Source organism: Nasonia vitripennis, chromosome 4 (genome assembly GCF_009193385.2).
Source record: "Nasonia vitripennis strain AsymCx chromosome 4, Nvit_psr_1.1, whole genome shotgun sequence".
NCBI classification, from domain to species: domain Eukaryota; kingdom Metazoa; phylum Arthropoda; class Insecta; order Hymenoptera; family Pteromalidae; genus Nasonia; species Nasonia vitripennis.
In genome coordinates, this window is record NC_045760.1 from 8786063 (window position 1) to 8800954 (window position 14892).

Sequence of the window (14892 nt, forward strand, 5' to 3'; positions counted from 1 at the left end):
TCAAGAGTTTTATAGTTTACTGCCGCGTTACGAGAATATTGTTGACACTTTCCAATCCACTTATAAAATAAATTACGAAAATCTTCGTAATCATATAAAATAATAAAGTACCATCATTGCTCAGAAACGTACGAAATTGATTTCCTTTATATCTGCGCTTACATATTTGTGAACGTAAAATAATAATACTATAAAAAGTGCTGGTGAGAAATTTTATCACTCATCGCACTTACAAAAATTAATGAGAAATGCGCGATTTAAAGCGTATCAATGATGCATTTGTTAACACATCCATCTAAAAACAAGGGTCACCAATCTCTCAGCAAATCAAACCCCAAATCAGTTTACGCGTACGGCGACCAATACATCAGCCTCCGGAACCAGCATCGCGACACTAAGCCGGCCAAAGAAGTTACGCGATTGGCGTAAGAGGTTTCAGGCGATCATTCGGCGTGTATATAAGAGACGCGTGGGCGCGAACCGCGTGTTACGCCACTATAAGCAACTTTTTCGCATAAATAACTCAGCCTCTGGAATGTAACTACATGTACCATATACACAAGTACAGATAGACGCGAATTTCGATATTACTCGCTCTGGTGTGAGAAGGAGCTTATTTATAGGTTATCCGAATAGCGGAATTAGTCGTCTCGCGATCGATATACACGTCCAAATGTATCTTGAGAGCCTATACCAGCACGAGTATGTGAGTGTGTCTGTGTATAGATAAGGTGCATAAGGTATAGCGGGAGATAAGCCGAGTTAGTGGCTGTTTTATACCGGCCAATTATGCAAATGCCGCTGCGGAGAAAGAGAGATGCGATGAAAGATATCAGAAAAGAGGTAAGGCTTCGAGAGCGCGAGATCACCGGTTATGTGTATCGGTATATATGTGTATACGAATTAATCCGAGGAGAGGTTTGGCTCTGTGCGATTGATTGAGGTGGTGCGCTGGAGAAACGGAAATACTGTGTGCGGATGATACGAGATATGCGGAGCAGTCGAAGATGGAAGTGAATGCCGGCTTCTGTGCGCAGTCTGTGATCTTCGAACTGAAATTCGAGAGTAATGCGCGGTTCTACAGGATGTCTGAATTTACTTACGAATCAAAGTCGAGAGGCTTCTGTTTAGTGTCTTCTTTGCTTTTTCTTTTACCGATTCGAAATATCAGATCCGTATTGCATCAATTAAAAACAATTTTTCTGCTAAGTACATACTTAAGCATCGAATTTACAATCAAACTGAGAAATGAATAGCCAGTTTCAAGCATATAATAATATACATTATATCACTATATAAAAATCCAAAAAGAGACGGGAGCAGACAATCGAGTCCAATTGCCACATCAGCTCACGAAAGAGTCCGATTTAATAAACAAATCATTATACGCAATTAAGGGCATTTCCTCAGGACAGTATAACCACGAGCCGCACGCAAATCTCAAGATGGTCATTCGCGGCTTGCGTCATTATGCATATAATTGCCGGCGTAAAGCGTATAATTTAGCCTCCACCCCAGATTGAATATAACGACGATACAAGCCTAGTTTACGCGAATCCTAGACTGCACATAATCGTTTCGTCTATTAAAACCGTCAAAAAAATTCGTCGCTGCTTTGCATACGTACGCACTTACATGTATCTATATGGACACACGCCCAGTATCCATCAAAGCCTGCGCACACAACCCTTTCAACGACTCGAACAATTAGTCAAATATTCCAAAACAAAGATGCCGCGCGCACGCGATGTGTCTCTCGCGTTATTTGCATAATTATACTTGTAAATAATACATATAAATACGTATCTGCAAGAGAGGGAGAGCAGAGAGATAGGATTTACGGGCGCGCCGACACCGCGGGCGACAGTTCGTAAATTACGCAATTTACTCGCTCGTCTCTCTCTTGCTCTAAGCATCCATCATTATTCCATTAGATTCAATAAATTCGGTCAATTTCTCCTCGCAGCTTATTTAATTAGTTAGGGAATTATTTAGCGACTGGTGATTGATAAACGCTTAGGAATATGTATGTGAGCGATCGCGGAAGGGAAGGAGACACTGCGCTGTGTAATTTTAATTTAGAATATATGTACCGCCGCGACGTGTGCGCGGAGAGAGTTAAACTCTTGAGTTATTCACTCGGAAGCATGACTTTACGGGCTTTCGTTGGAAATAATGAATGTAACGTACGTCCAACAGGAGCTGCACAGGGAAATATCCCGTTTTCTGCTGAGCGCGGGATGATTAATGCGCGTCCATGCGCCTTTCCGCACTTGCGAGAAATTAGCGTACGGTAGTGTGCACGCGTCTCGAAAAAGCAATTAAAAGTTTTTCTTGCATTATGAGCGCGAGAGCTTTCTTGAGTTAAAAAAGTCTCGTACGATAATAATTCATCATCTCGTTAGTAGCACAGAGGGACTGATTATATGCGCACAGCGACGATAAATGAGTCTTTCAGAGAAAACTATATATTTGTGTTGCGCAAAAAGTCGGGTGCGAGTATAATCAAGTGATGTATGTCAAGCTTGTTGTATACTTTCTGAAGGAACTTGCTTTACAATCGTGAAAAGTTTCATTGTATAACCTAGCATCGAAGTAACTTACTGGCAGGTAAACTCGTGTTTGTTGCATCGACCATTACAGCCGACCGGCTCGTCGGAGCCGTCCTTGCAGTCGCGGTAGCCGTCGCAGAAACGAGATTTCCTGATGCACTGCTGCTTGTTCCTGCACGTGAACTCGTCCGTCGAAGGGCAGACTGCACAAGAAAATAATTTTTTCATTAGAAACTTGAGACTCGAGACCTTGTTTGCAGGATATTTTTGTGTTATTATATGCGAGTGTTTGCACAAATGGACCCAGGAAGTTTCAATTTAGATTTTTTTTTTCGAGATCTTAAAAAGTTTGATTCCTGTGACCACTGGCATTCACATTACTTTATTACAATTTATTAAGGACTTGTAGAAGCGGACAGTGCCATGCGCAAAAGTTTGTACAGTCCCATTATACACCTTCAAAAGTCTTTCACTCTTTATTATCTACGGAAATGATTTAGGGTATATTATATATAGTAGGCAAGAGATGGGTTAATACGCTCAACACTCTAGCGTTTACTTGGTGCACGTAATGAAAGGCAGTGGATTTTAGTTGTTTTATACAGGGCCAGGCTTTATTTACGTGGCACACGTGCACGGTTGAAAAAGTGTGTTCATTTCTTTAAATTCTTATCCCGGAATTAAAATTCAACTTTACAATTAATATTTTTGTAATCGTCAATAACAAACTACGTGTTTTCGCGAAAATGTGAGAAAAAACACAATTGTTCAGCGATGCCGTGATTGTAAAATGAAAGATAAAAAAAAGAAAAAGAAAATGGAGCAGAATTCTTTTTTAAGGGTACTCACGCCTACCAAGATCATGACCTATAAAGAAAGAAAAGAAAGACGATAATATAAACGCAATAAATTATGGTGACAAATTTTCATTTTATAGAGGACGGGGTCGTAAATGAAGATGAAGCATGAATATTCATAATAGAATATTTTTTGATTTATGAATTACTGTAATGATTCACGTGATTTTTTGGAAGGTATTTTACTATTGCCTCTTATATCCTATACACTTTTAAAATGTTTTGCAGCAATATTTCATTCCAAAATAAAATAACACTGTTCGATAACGTGAACGAAATTTCGCTACAAAATATCTTATAAATGCATTACTCAATCTTCGTTTTGGACGCCGATTTAAAACAGTATAATCAACTTGAAAAAAAGAAAGCGTCAACTTACTTGTTGTGCAGTTCTCCTCGTCCGAGGCGTCGAAGCAGTCCACGTGTCCGTCGCACTTCTTCGACAGTGGAAGGCACGAAGTTTGATTGCCGCAGTGGAAATGCGTCTCTAGATTACAGTCTTGAAGAAGAAAGCAACAAATTTATTATTAAAATTGTAGGCTTATAACCATAGTAGGTTGGTTAAAAAATAAGCATCGGATGCATATATTATAAATCGTACACCAAGATAGCAACTGTATGCAACGTAATTGCAGTGCATACTTATGAAACAAAATACATGGCGAAGCCGTTGCACAGGGTATTCGCAAAGTAACTCTGTATACAAGGTAAGAAAAGCCAATAAGCCACTGGTGCATGCGACGATAATTTGGGTTAATGTCAGGTGCAGGTCGTCGTTGCCACCTTTCGCGCAAGCGTAAATTGATTCGATTTGTGGTGAAGAAAATCTCGTTACACATATGACGAATGCTTTTCAAAAAAATGCCCGCAATAAACATTCCGAAAACCAACGAGTCGACGTTGAGTATAGCGATAAATTATAAACGCCGAAGGGCGGACGAGCTGGGGCTTTGTCTTCGCGCCACTGTACTCAATTCGTCAAAAATTCAATTTGCTTTTACGGCGCTTGTTTGTTATTGCGAAGAATTAGGGGAGAAGCTTCTCGACTTACCGCAGTTATACTCGTCGGAGTGGTCGTAACAATTCATCTGGCCGTCGCAGCGCTTGACCAGCGGGATGCAGAATATGGTCTTGCACGTCCACTCGTCGTCCAGGCAATGGTGCTCGATTTCCATGCATCTTTAACATGACGATTCTTACATTACACATCGTTCCTTTATTTGATTTATATTGTAGGCAATATTTTTGTTGATAAAATACATCTTCAAACTTAAAACACAGTAGCATTCAGTGTAGGAATTAAAACCGCTCGATCCAATTATTTCGATCTCATCAAACGTGCGCTTAATTCCGCAAGCGACCAGACATTTAAATTTTAATTAGTCGGGCAAGCTTCGTTTTCAAGCGTATCACAAAAGGCTGCGCATCAAAACGGCGCATAATTAGAGAAGAACCGATCCTTAAACGGATTCCGCGATAATAAAGGATGCCGAGTGGCAAAAACTAATCATATTACTGCTCGAATAAAGTTTTCATGCGAAAGCGAGTTCATTGTCCTGTCCATATGTATACCTATACAGCTACTCCCCAGTCGAACAACAATCGATCGGCTCTCTTTCTCTCTCTCTCTCGGGCTTTTTCGCTCCTCCGAAAAATTAGCATTTTGATAAACTCCATTATTCATCGGCTTCTTGCGAGCATACAAATGACAGATTACGCCTTCGCCCTTCTCCCATTGTCGCGATCCGATGCATTCGCTGCAGCGCACACATATTGCGAACACGTGTGCGCGGCCCGTTGTAGATTCTTTCGGTATACCCATGTGAGAGCCTCGAGAGAAAGAGGATATAAAAACTTATTCAGACGCGCTCTCTACTCCGACGCTTATATGCGCAATTATTTCGGATTAAATAAAATTGAAATGAGATTAATCCATCATTCTTTTGACGTTTTACATGAAAATTAATTGCGACCCTTTCTTCCGAAACGATTATAAATTGAAACGAGCTGCATGTTCTGGAGATCGGCGGGAACGCGTTATAAATAATTAAAACAGCATTATGCAATATGACCTGCACCATTATGCAGAATAACGGTATGAACTTATCAATTCAATGAAGTAATCTGTAAATTATTCAAATAAACTGTGGACCAAAAATCGACACGCACCTGAACGCACCGCCCTCAATTTTATGGCACTTTTGGGTTTGGTCGTCGCAGTATCCAGCGCAACCGCTCGCGTCCTGCGGATTCACAGCCGTTCTGCAATAAGGCACTTCGTCCGCGTTCCTCGCCACGCAGACCTCGTTGGGGTAGCACTCGTGGCAAGGCCTCCGTCGCCTCGCCGTCGCCTCCAGGAAGCTTCTCGCCGTTGTTGTCGTTGACGTCGTCGCCGTCGATTGCGTTGTCGAGGTCATATTCAGACTGTAAATGGGTATAAAATTTGTTTAAAAAATATTACATACAGTTTTATGAGCTAATACTTTTTCATTAAAAATCATGCACCTCGTTCTCGTCGTCGAAGATTTGGCCGCAGTAGTCCACAACGTGCTACTCGACGGAGGCGACGTCCAGGCGGTGACGAATATCGGCGTGTCGTCCAGGTCACCGTCGTTGACGAAACCCGGGACGTTGTTATTATTCAACGACGAGACGGACGCGTTGAGAATTGCATCGAGAAAGGATGAGGTCGGCAAGGACGTCGGGAAGACCGGCTCCTCGAAGTCCGGGCCGATTAGGCTACCGTTGCGACCTGACGTCGAGTTCCGCGCGCTCGAGCGCAGATACTGCTGGATCACGTGTAACTTTTCGGGCTCTGCAATGAACGATTAAGAATTTGATTGTAGTGATTTTGTGTCATGATTACAAAAGTATGAATCAACGTAAAAATATCGAGACACGAAATTAAGCTAAAAATCAATAAACCAAAAAAATCCTACATCCGCACCCAAGGGCAAGAAGAACCCACGGCAAGACGCCGCAGTACCACCAGAAAAAGCTAAAACGTACAGCCGCATCATTATCCCGGATGAAGAGACAAAAATTCAGATTCCTCGTGAATCGACACATCTCTGCCAAAAACACTTCCACGATCCCTCCCATCCCCTCTTGCTCACACACATACTATTTATTCTCTCTTTCTCTCTCCCTTCCATCGTAGCGTGAAGAAAGATTTTTCACCCGGCAAAAACTCACTTAGCGAATCCGACGTCATCGCGTCTCGCCTTGAAATCCTTCTCTCTCTCTCGCTCTGTGTCCCGGGCAAAAAAATCGCTACTGCACCGCCGCCACCGCCGTCGGTCAATCGATGCCTCAAAGGTTCAAGGAAACGATCGTCTCGGTGCGCGGCGGCAAAAAAATTCGCTCTCCGGCTCTCCGGCTCTCTCTCTCTCTCTCTCTCTCTCTCTCTCTCTCTCTCTCTCTCGCTCGGCAAACATCCGACCTAACGGAGGATGCACTCATTTTCACGCTCAGACGCGGCGTGAAGCGGGGAGAAAGATGAGCGCGCGAGCGCGATAATCTCTCTCACACTTGTCCGACACGAGAGACAGCCGCGACGAGTAGAAGCGGCGAAAGGCCCGGCGGCTTCGTTTGCCGGCTTAATTGAATTGAGTTTACGCGGACCTGTGTGTGTGTACGCGCGCGCGCTCGCGAGTACCGCTCGCGATCTCAGAGAAGGAAAGGTACTTAATGAATTCGGATACCGTATTCGAGAACAACTTTATTCTTTATTTATTATATCGCAATGATCTTTTTTTCTTTGAAATTTAAGACGTTTCATCGATTGAAACAATTTACACGGAGCGCGTGCTCAATAGAGCTCTTCCGAGAACGAATCATTGGAGAAGACAAGTGACGAAGACCAAACGTCGACGGGCTTGAACTTGTACAAAAGCTGCAGAACGAGGCTCGAAACTAAGCAAACAGACAAATCAAAAAAGCTCTAAGTCATTCTGCGTCGAACAAACAGAATGATTCCCGGCGTTTAATCATTACATTAAAACGAATTACCAACGGAGAGCCGGGGAAGCTCGAAAACAATAGCTGCTTGGCGCTGACGCCGAGAGCAAAAAGATCTGGTCCGCCAACCGCTGCGCCGAAGCCTGCGATGCAACAACGGCTCGAGATTGATTTCAATTTGCATGAACACAGAGCGGCGGCGATAAAAATTTCAATTAATTTTACTGCAAATTGCCCGCTACCAATCGCACGTACGTACGAACACACATGCGCGCAACGTGGCGCGAACAGAAAGGGAATCCCCCTTAGGGACGACATCGCGAGCAGTGACAGGAGTTAACGATAGCGATTTATCGCCGAACCGGTTGCCGCTCGTTTTTCGATTTTTTGACGTAGAGAGAAAGAGCGAGAGCGAGAGAGAAAAGAGCGCGGAATGAGCCAAGTTATGGGGACGTTATTGCGAGGAAGGGTATCGGGTTTCGAAAGAAATGGTAAGGACGTGGATTGATTTTATATGGGCGACCGGAACTTTATGGGATTGAATGTGTCTTGGAAATGAGGAATTAGCTCGAATGAGGTTTATGCTCGCTACTGATGTTTTGCTAATGCCGCGCATGTGTGCGCTCGTGTTTTATGAATTTCGCGCGAGTGCATTATAGTTGCCTGGTGCGATTCGAATCACGATCACTTTTTTCTTCCTTCGAGAAGCTTATAGTACCGATTTAAAAAAAATTATTATTTCCATAATAACCTGTCTCGGTGCACTTCCACATGCGGTTATCGTTACAGCGAAAAAACTACCTAACCGTAGCTCTCGCAGTCGACGAAATCGGCTCACCCTCGAAACGTCAATTACACACACGAGAATATCCCACACGAAGCTTTGCAGTAAGGAAAAAAAGAATGCCCCTCGCAGTAGCATTCGAAAGTACACAACAGCGCGCTTGCAATCATTACCCGGCATAAACAATGCTAAAATCGTTCGCGTTACATAAAATCATTAAGAAGCGAAGCGAGCTAGCCTCGAGGGGTCCTACAAACACACATATTCGCGCGCGCGCGCAAGAGAGAGAGAGAGAGATGAAGATTTCAAAACACACACATACACGCGTGTCTCATTTATTAAAACTTCTAAATAAGGGGCCATGCGGCTGTTTTCCTATCGCGTATTAAAGAGAGTCTCTCGCATACATGCATGTATCCTTTTCTTTCTCTCTCCCTGCACTTGACTTGTAAATTCCGGCATTCAGGGGCATGGGAACATTATCCCGAGGACTGTCGCGTTGCCGCTGCCGTGCCATACCGATCTTAACTCGGGCATAAATGTTTTCGAGAGACGAGCGAGGCAGATCTTTCCCTCTGCGCAACCCATAGAGATACGATCTTTCGCGCGCGTGTGCTGGTGTGTATATAAGATGCCGCTCTTTTGCACGTCGTAAATTAATCGAAGGGACGAATTACCGGCTACCGGAGCTAAGTGGATGCCGGACGCGAGCTTCAGATTCAGCTGATGGTTTAATTTTCCTCGCGGATATCGAGCGCATCAAGAGTTATTTTTCTCTCTCGAAAAATATAAGGATATTAATACCGCGAATTTTTACTCCCGAGCGTAAACAAATTGATTACGATCGTGACGTTAAACCCCTCTCTTCGGGGGTTCGAGAAAGGGCTGCGTGTGTTAAACGCGTGTATGTATAAACGTTAAATCCTCTTCTCGCTGCACGTGTAATCCAGTTTCTTTCTTAAACGCGACTCTCGTCGGGCTACGACGGGACCGCGGCAGTAATAGGATTACGTCCCGAATCTCATTATAGAGTCGCGCGCTTCGAAATACGAATAAAAGGTATAGGTGTATAGCCGCGCGAGGAAATAATCTTCGTATTAAAAAAGGCTCGAATAACTTATCAGAAAATTTACTTATCATACGCGCGTACTCGGGGACCGAATTCTTTTTTTTTCTTCCGTTGGGGGCTTTGTTGAGGTAATTGAATTTGAAATAACTGATTTTATCGGCATGCCGTGGAGGAAGAGTTTGCTTTCTTTTTCAGATGCCGGATATGGTGCTGTGTTTTAATTCTCCGAGTCTCTGGACAGTTAATATAGGTGGCGCAGAGGCGCTTTTCTATTTCCCTTAACGATATCCGCAAATTCTAGTGCATATCTAGTGGTACGTCACCCATTCCAAAACTACCTGTTGTTGGGCCCTCTTGGGCTCCTCATGCTATAACTGCCTAAGTTCTTGGTCTATAACCTCATGTACATTTGCTCGGAATAATAAAAATCTCTTTCTTGCTTTTATACGGCTTTTAATTGGCTCAAAACTGGAATAATCTATATAAATAAGAGGCGCGCCAGACTAGTTTGATTTTATCCAGACTTATCAGCTCTCGAACTCTTTCTTTTGTAAGTCTTCCTGGCTCGCAGCGCAAAAATGCGCCGCAACTGCTTGGATTTTTTATTCCACTCATATAATCTAGTTCTCGTATAAATAAAAGACTCACCAAAAACGATGTAGAGTGCGATGCCACCAATGCCGAGAAGCGCGAACAAGACGAGAAGTACCAGCACGAGGGACTTGGTACAGGCAGTGCCGTTGACGTGTCGGCCAAAGTGGAGCGTCCAGCCGTGCCTGTGCTTGCGAAGTCGAGCTGGATGCGGTGCGGGCTCGTCGCGCACGCTGCGACGTAGGTTCGCCCGGTTCTCCGAGCTCGGCGAGTTCGCCGACACCGCCGAGTAGGCTCGCTGAAAGCAGAGAAACGTCGGGTGGTTGAGTTGTTTTTTTTTTTTTTTTTTGCTGGAATTAAATGAAGATGAAGTGTTTCGAATTTTAGAATGTTCAACCGAGTGTGAGAACGAGATCAGTGTGGGTTTCGACCACACCCATGAGAAGTTCGATTTTAAATACACGTTTGCGATATTTTGAAAAAGTATAACTTTTAAATTAAGGCTTAATTTCTACAACTCATCTCCTATTTGGCTAAAGAAAATTGAAAAGATTTTAAAGAGTGATACAGAAGACATTTCTTTGTTACGAAGAGTTGAAAATAGTACAATGAACCATCGGTTTATTATGCCTAAGAAGTTGAACTTCTTTTTAAAAGATGCGTAAAGCATTAGTTATGTAAATATTTCTGAGAATCGCACTCGCTTAAATAAATGTGTACTATTCTAAATAAGTAGAGCAACTGGCACTTGCAACAGCTGTAAAACCCCATTTCCTAAAGCAATTTCGAGTACGAGAAACTACTCAACGGTTTCTGTAATCCGAGCCTCTCGCGGTAAGCGCTATTGTTTTTTTCAACAAAATTTACTACAAATATCGTAAAAAGCTCTTATCTAATCTTCGTGAGAAAATTGAAAATTAATATTTCATTCAGTATATTCGTTTAAGGATATTGCTGAACGTCTATAAGAAACGAATTGTTATAAAATAGCGTTTAAGAGTTATGACAAGCGCAATATTATAGTCGCATAAATTTAAAGTGAAATTAATGATTGAGCAAATCTTGAAATAGGCTTGTTCGTTAAAAGAAAATCGCAAAAAGCCGTACTTTAATTTCCAGCACGGACGAAATCATCTTAAGGCAATTTGGCAAAGCATTTATAAAAGGTAATTAAATTCAAGGAAAGTGGACCAGACGGAGCTTAGCCGCCTCCTTCCGGCGCATGTTCGCTCTATGTATAGGCGAGAGACCGACTGCACGTCACTTCGCGTACTTCCGACTGCTCTTTTTGCTTTGGCGCTCACTCGTGAACCAGACAAATCTAGAGCCTCAAAGCCGCGCTAAAATAGGCACTTGCCCGTTTGTTTATGCCCGACTTTCTTATGCCTTTGTTGATGCAGCTATATTTCGTTTTCAAAAGAAAACTTTAATTATTTTATTAACTATAAATTTATTAATTCAGGATTGGAATTTCCGAGTGCATAAAATATACGAAGCTGGTGCTAGAAAAAAGTTTTTTTGAGAAGTTGAAATGATTAATCGACCGTCAATCTACCGCACCTTAACTCGATTAAAATTTCATGCTAAAAGAAGAAATTTTATGAAATCTTATTTTGAAACACGTTTGAACCGAGCATACCTAGACATTCCCAAGAAAAAGCAAACGGTCAAACTCGTCTTATTACGGACAAGCAGTCACGAGGTGTATAAATAAACAAAAGCTGCAGTTGCGTCGCGACAAGGCGTCTGCTAAGAGCAAAAGGAGGTACGACGAACTCGGGCCGTTTGCCAGGCCGTACGGCGAGACACGTGTATCTATACGGAGGTGGCATAATTCCCATTCGAGCGTATAATGCTGCGATCGCGAGCAAAGATCGGGCTGCGACGATGTGTAACAATGAGGGAGAACAGCTGACGATGAGAAATGGGCGATCACGTAACTTTTGGGATAAAGATTGCGAGGGTATTGTTTTGAGAATTTGCAAATCGTATAATGTCGGTAAGATTTCAAATGGTTTTGAATATCGATAAATTGTTCTTTAGAGTCGATTATGTAAGTAAAATTTTTAATAAAAATTCGCGAATAAAAAATCGAGCATAAAAAATGTCATTAGAAGCAAATAAAAATACACATAAGCTAATCTAATAAAGCGATTCTCGCGTGAGAATATTTTTTTTGGTTATTATGCAATAATATAATTTCGCTCTGAAGTGTCAATTTGACCGTCTTAGACCAGCGTCGATAAAATGAGCTTAATTAAGACAGTAGAAGTGTTTGACCCACTTACTTTGCTAAGTAGCAATTACAACTAAGCTCTTAAAATAGAGCTGAAGGCAATGACGAGCGAACAAGTGAGGGCAATTGAATTTCTTGGTCGGACGGCTGGCTTTAAAAAGATACTGTGCTCGTGCACTGAGCAGACTCTACGTATAATTTTAGACACAGAACGCTTGAATAATTTAACACTAGAAAAATTATTCAATAAATTTTATTAATACCAATAAAACCCTATCAAACATATCACTAAACCAAGGAAGAAAATCCAAGACAATCGCGTATACTATTGAAGAATCTTGCCCCCTCGCGCGAACTTCTCTCACCCACACGCCCCCGATCATGTTTATTCATCTTCTCGGCGGCGAAACGGGAAAAAATCGAACCTATAAATGCCCGTGTAATTACCCTGCCGCAGCAGCCTCGGCGTGTTGTACACGAAAAAAAAGCACGCAGCTCGCGCGCATTCCTCCGCCCGTTACGCAAAAGGCAAACAAAGGATTTCCTCCGGCGGCTGCAGTGCGGAGCGCGTGCGATTTTCGCACTACATAAACACATGTACAGTGCGCGCGTACACACGTAGAAATGACCGTTTTCAACGCTAGGCGCGTTATCGTGCGAACTTTTCCGGGGAGGAGGGAGAGATTCCCCGGCTTGTTTACGATGAAGGAGCTGCCCCTCCCTACGTGCAGGAGTATACAGTGGAATACTGCACTGCAGTAGTCATAAATTCAATTCGCGTAAGAAGTGATAAACTACGCGCGAGGGAGTGAGTCGTTTTTTTTTCAGTTGAGACCGCGAGGGCTGATTCTTTCCAACGATTTTCCCAGATGTAATTGGAAGAGAGGCCCGCGAGGCAGTTTAGAAATGCGAGTGTAGCGAACTTTGAACCTGTGAGATCGATATGATAAAAGATGCGGAGATTGTGGGTTATCTGAATTTATTGTTATGCCTGTTTATGCAGTTGAGCTGTTTAATTGAAATTCTATTTTCAGAAACGTAATTATATATATGATTAAAATCGATACCGCCTGTAGTTGCACAATTTTAATAATACATAATTATAAAATGAACTAAAATTAGATCTTCATTTTTTCCTTGATGTAGGCTCGTAACCATCACAATAAAGAAAGGATAACAAATGGGAAAAGCCAATCAACGCCAAGAGCACGTACAATGACGGATCCCTCTTTGCATAGCCACACGTTTTCTTTCATTCTTTTTCAGAACGTGGGTATGTATGGGAAAGCTGTACTCATTGGGTTTGCGCGCGTTCGCGGCCTTGGCGCGTATCGATAAGCGAAAACACGATCCTTGTCAATCTAACGCTGGCGCACAGGTTGATGCCAATCTATTCAATGGCACAACTCGCCGGACGTGCGAAGACTGTTTTCTTTTTTTCCACAAGCGGCATCAGTGCGATCCGTTTTCCCTCATTATTCTCTCAGATTTTAATGACGAGGGTTGGATAAAGCCAGTCGGTTGGTCAACTTTTTGATTGCGTGAATTATTGCTTTGCTGCAGCCGCGCCATTGTCAACGAAGTTCCTTCTTAAAGTTTGCACGACGTATAACCACGCTGCACAGACTCTCGAATCGAATTAATCTTAATAATTCAAAGATCATAATAAAAGTGTCTTCCTCTTCCTAAATCACCTGCGCGCGCGACTTCATCCCCGCAGTCCCCTTATCAAAAGAGAGGCCCTCTACAGTTATATCCCTCCCCCCCAATGGCGAGCTCTTTTCTCGGAATTCCGGGCTCGCGAGCGCGCGCCTTCTCGCACTAGACAACACAGGCTGCGACTGCGCTGCACATACCTACCCACTTCCTCCGAAAGTCCGCGAGCGCGAACTTCCTGCAGGTCGTTAGTACGCATGTGCGTATACTTACTCACTTAGTAGGTACCTGTACGTATGTACTTGCATACAACGTATACACTCTGTGTATAGCACAGCTATACGCGTGCGCGCGCGAGAGGGAAGCGACAAAAAAAGGGCCGAGGGAGACACGCCCCCTTGTTTTCCGCGTGGCCCGCGCGGTATCTCCACCGGACTATCGGCGCTGGCGGAAGGCAATTAAAGGGGAATTGCGAGTGTGTACGTGTGTGTGTGTGCATGTAGGTATATACCACAGGGCTTGTAGCTACGCGCAAGTTCGTTGTTTCTCGCTGCAGCTTTTTTGCTCGAGGCGCTGGATTGTTCGCTCGAACCGCGTCGGCTTCCTAGACGGATTTTTCCGATTTCGAGGGAGCCCCCTCTTTTTTTCCTCAAGGGGCGTCTTGACATTTTGTAATTATCCGTGGAAGATCCTGGTTTTTGCTATGAATTATCGTTCATTACCGCGCCGAGTTTGAAAATTCGACCAGCCCGACGCGAATCTTCGGATTATTTATCGCCGGCACCCGTTGAAAACGTAACGAAGAAACTCGAGCGCAGTTTACGGCGCGGACCCCTAAAAAAAGAATCAGATTAACACCGCGGCGCTCGGCGCACGATAAATCTCCGCGCATTATTGCATGCGCAAACAAAACTCGGCTATAAGCTGCGCAATAGCCTTACGCGCATTCATCAAACGCTCTCGGAAGGGAAAACAAATTGAGCAATATTCAATTACAATAAATAACCCGGCGGACAATAACGCACTGGAGCCCTAAAAGCCTCCATTGATATCGTAATTCGCATTTCGCGGACCGCAGATAAAAATTAAGAGCAACGGTAGATATACACTCGCGCACGCGCATACGAGCATTTCGGTACTTAGGGGCGGACCGAACACGCAGCCAGCGTGCCAACCCTCTTTTTAGG

The 14892-nt window shown here is 43.3% G+C and overlaps 1 protein-coding gene across 6 annotated transcripts in view; it reads right to left on the bottom strand.

The window, feature by feature from the left end:
• Nucleotides 1-14892, bottom strand: part of LOC100679901 — a 91197-nt gene that overhangs the window by 1222 nt on the left and 75083 nt on the right. For 3 of the 6 annotated variants that reach the window (XM_032599359.1, XM_008208513.3, XM_031928921.1), the window contains exons 5-11: nt 9871-10111; nt 5915-6224; nt 5579-5833; nt 4461-4588; nt 3789-3908; nt 3402-3419; nt 2605-2755 (exon numbers count right to left, since the gene is read on the bottom strand). In XM_032599359.1, coding sequence (XP_032455250.1) covers nt 2605-2755; nt 3402-3419; nt 3789-3908; nt 4461-4588; nt 5579-5833; nt 5915-6224; nt 9871-10111 — 1223 coding nt within the window. The remainder of the gene's footprint in view (nt 1-2604; nt 2756-3401; nt 3420-3788; nt 3909-4460; nt 4589-5578; nt 5834-5914; nt 6225-9870; nt 10112-14892) is intronic. The other 3 variants (XM_032599360.1, XM_003426390.4, XM_008208516.3) reach the window with 2 other exon arrangements.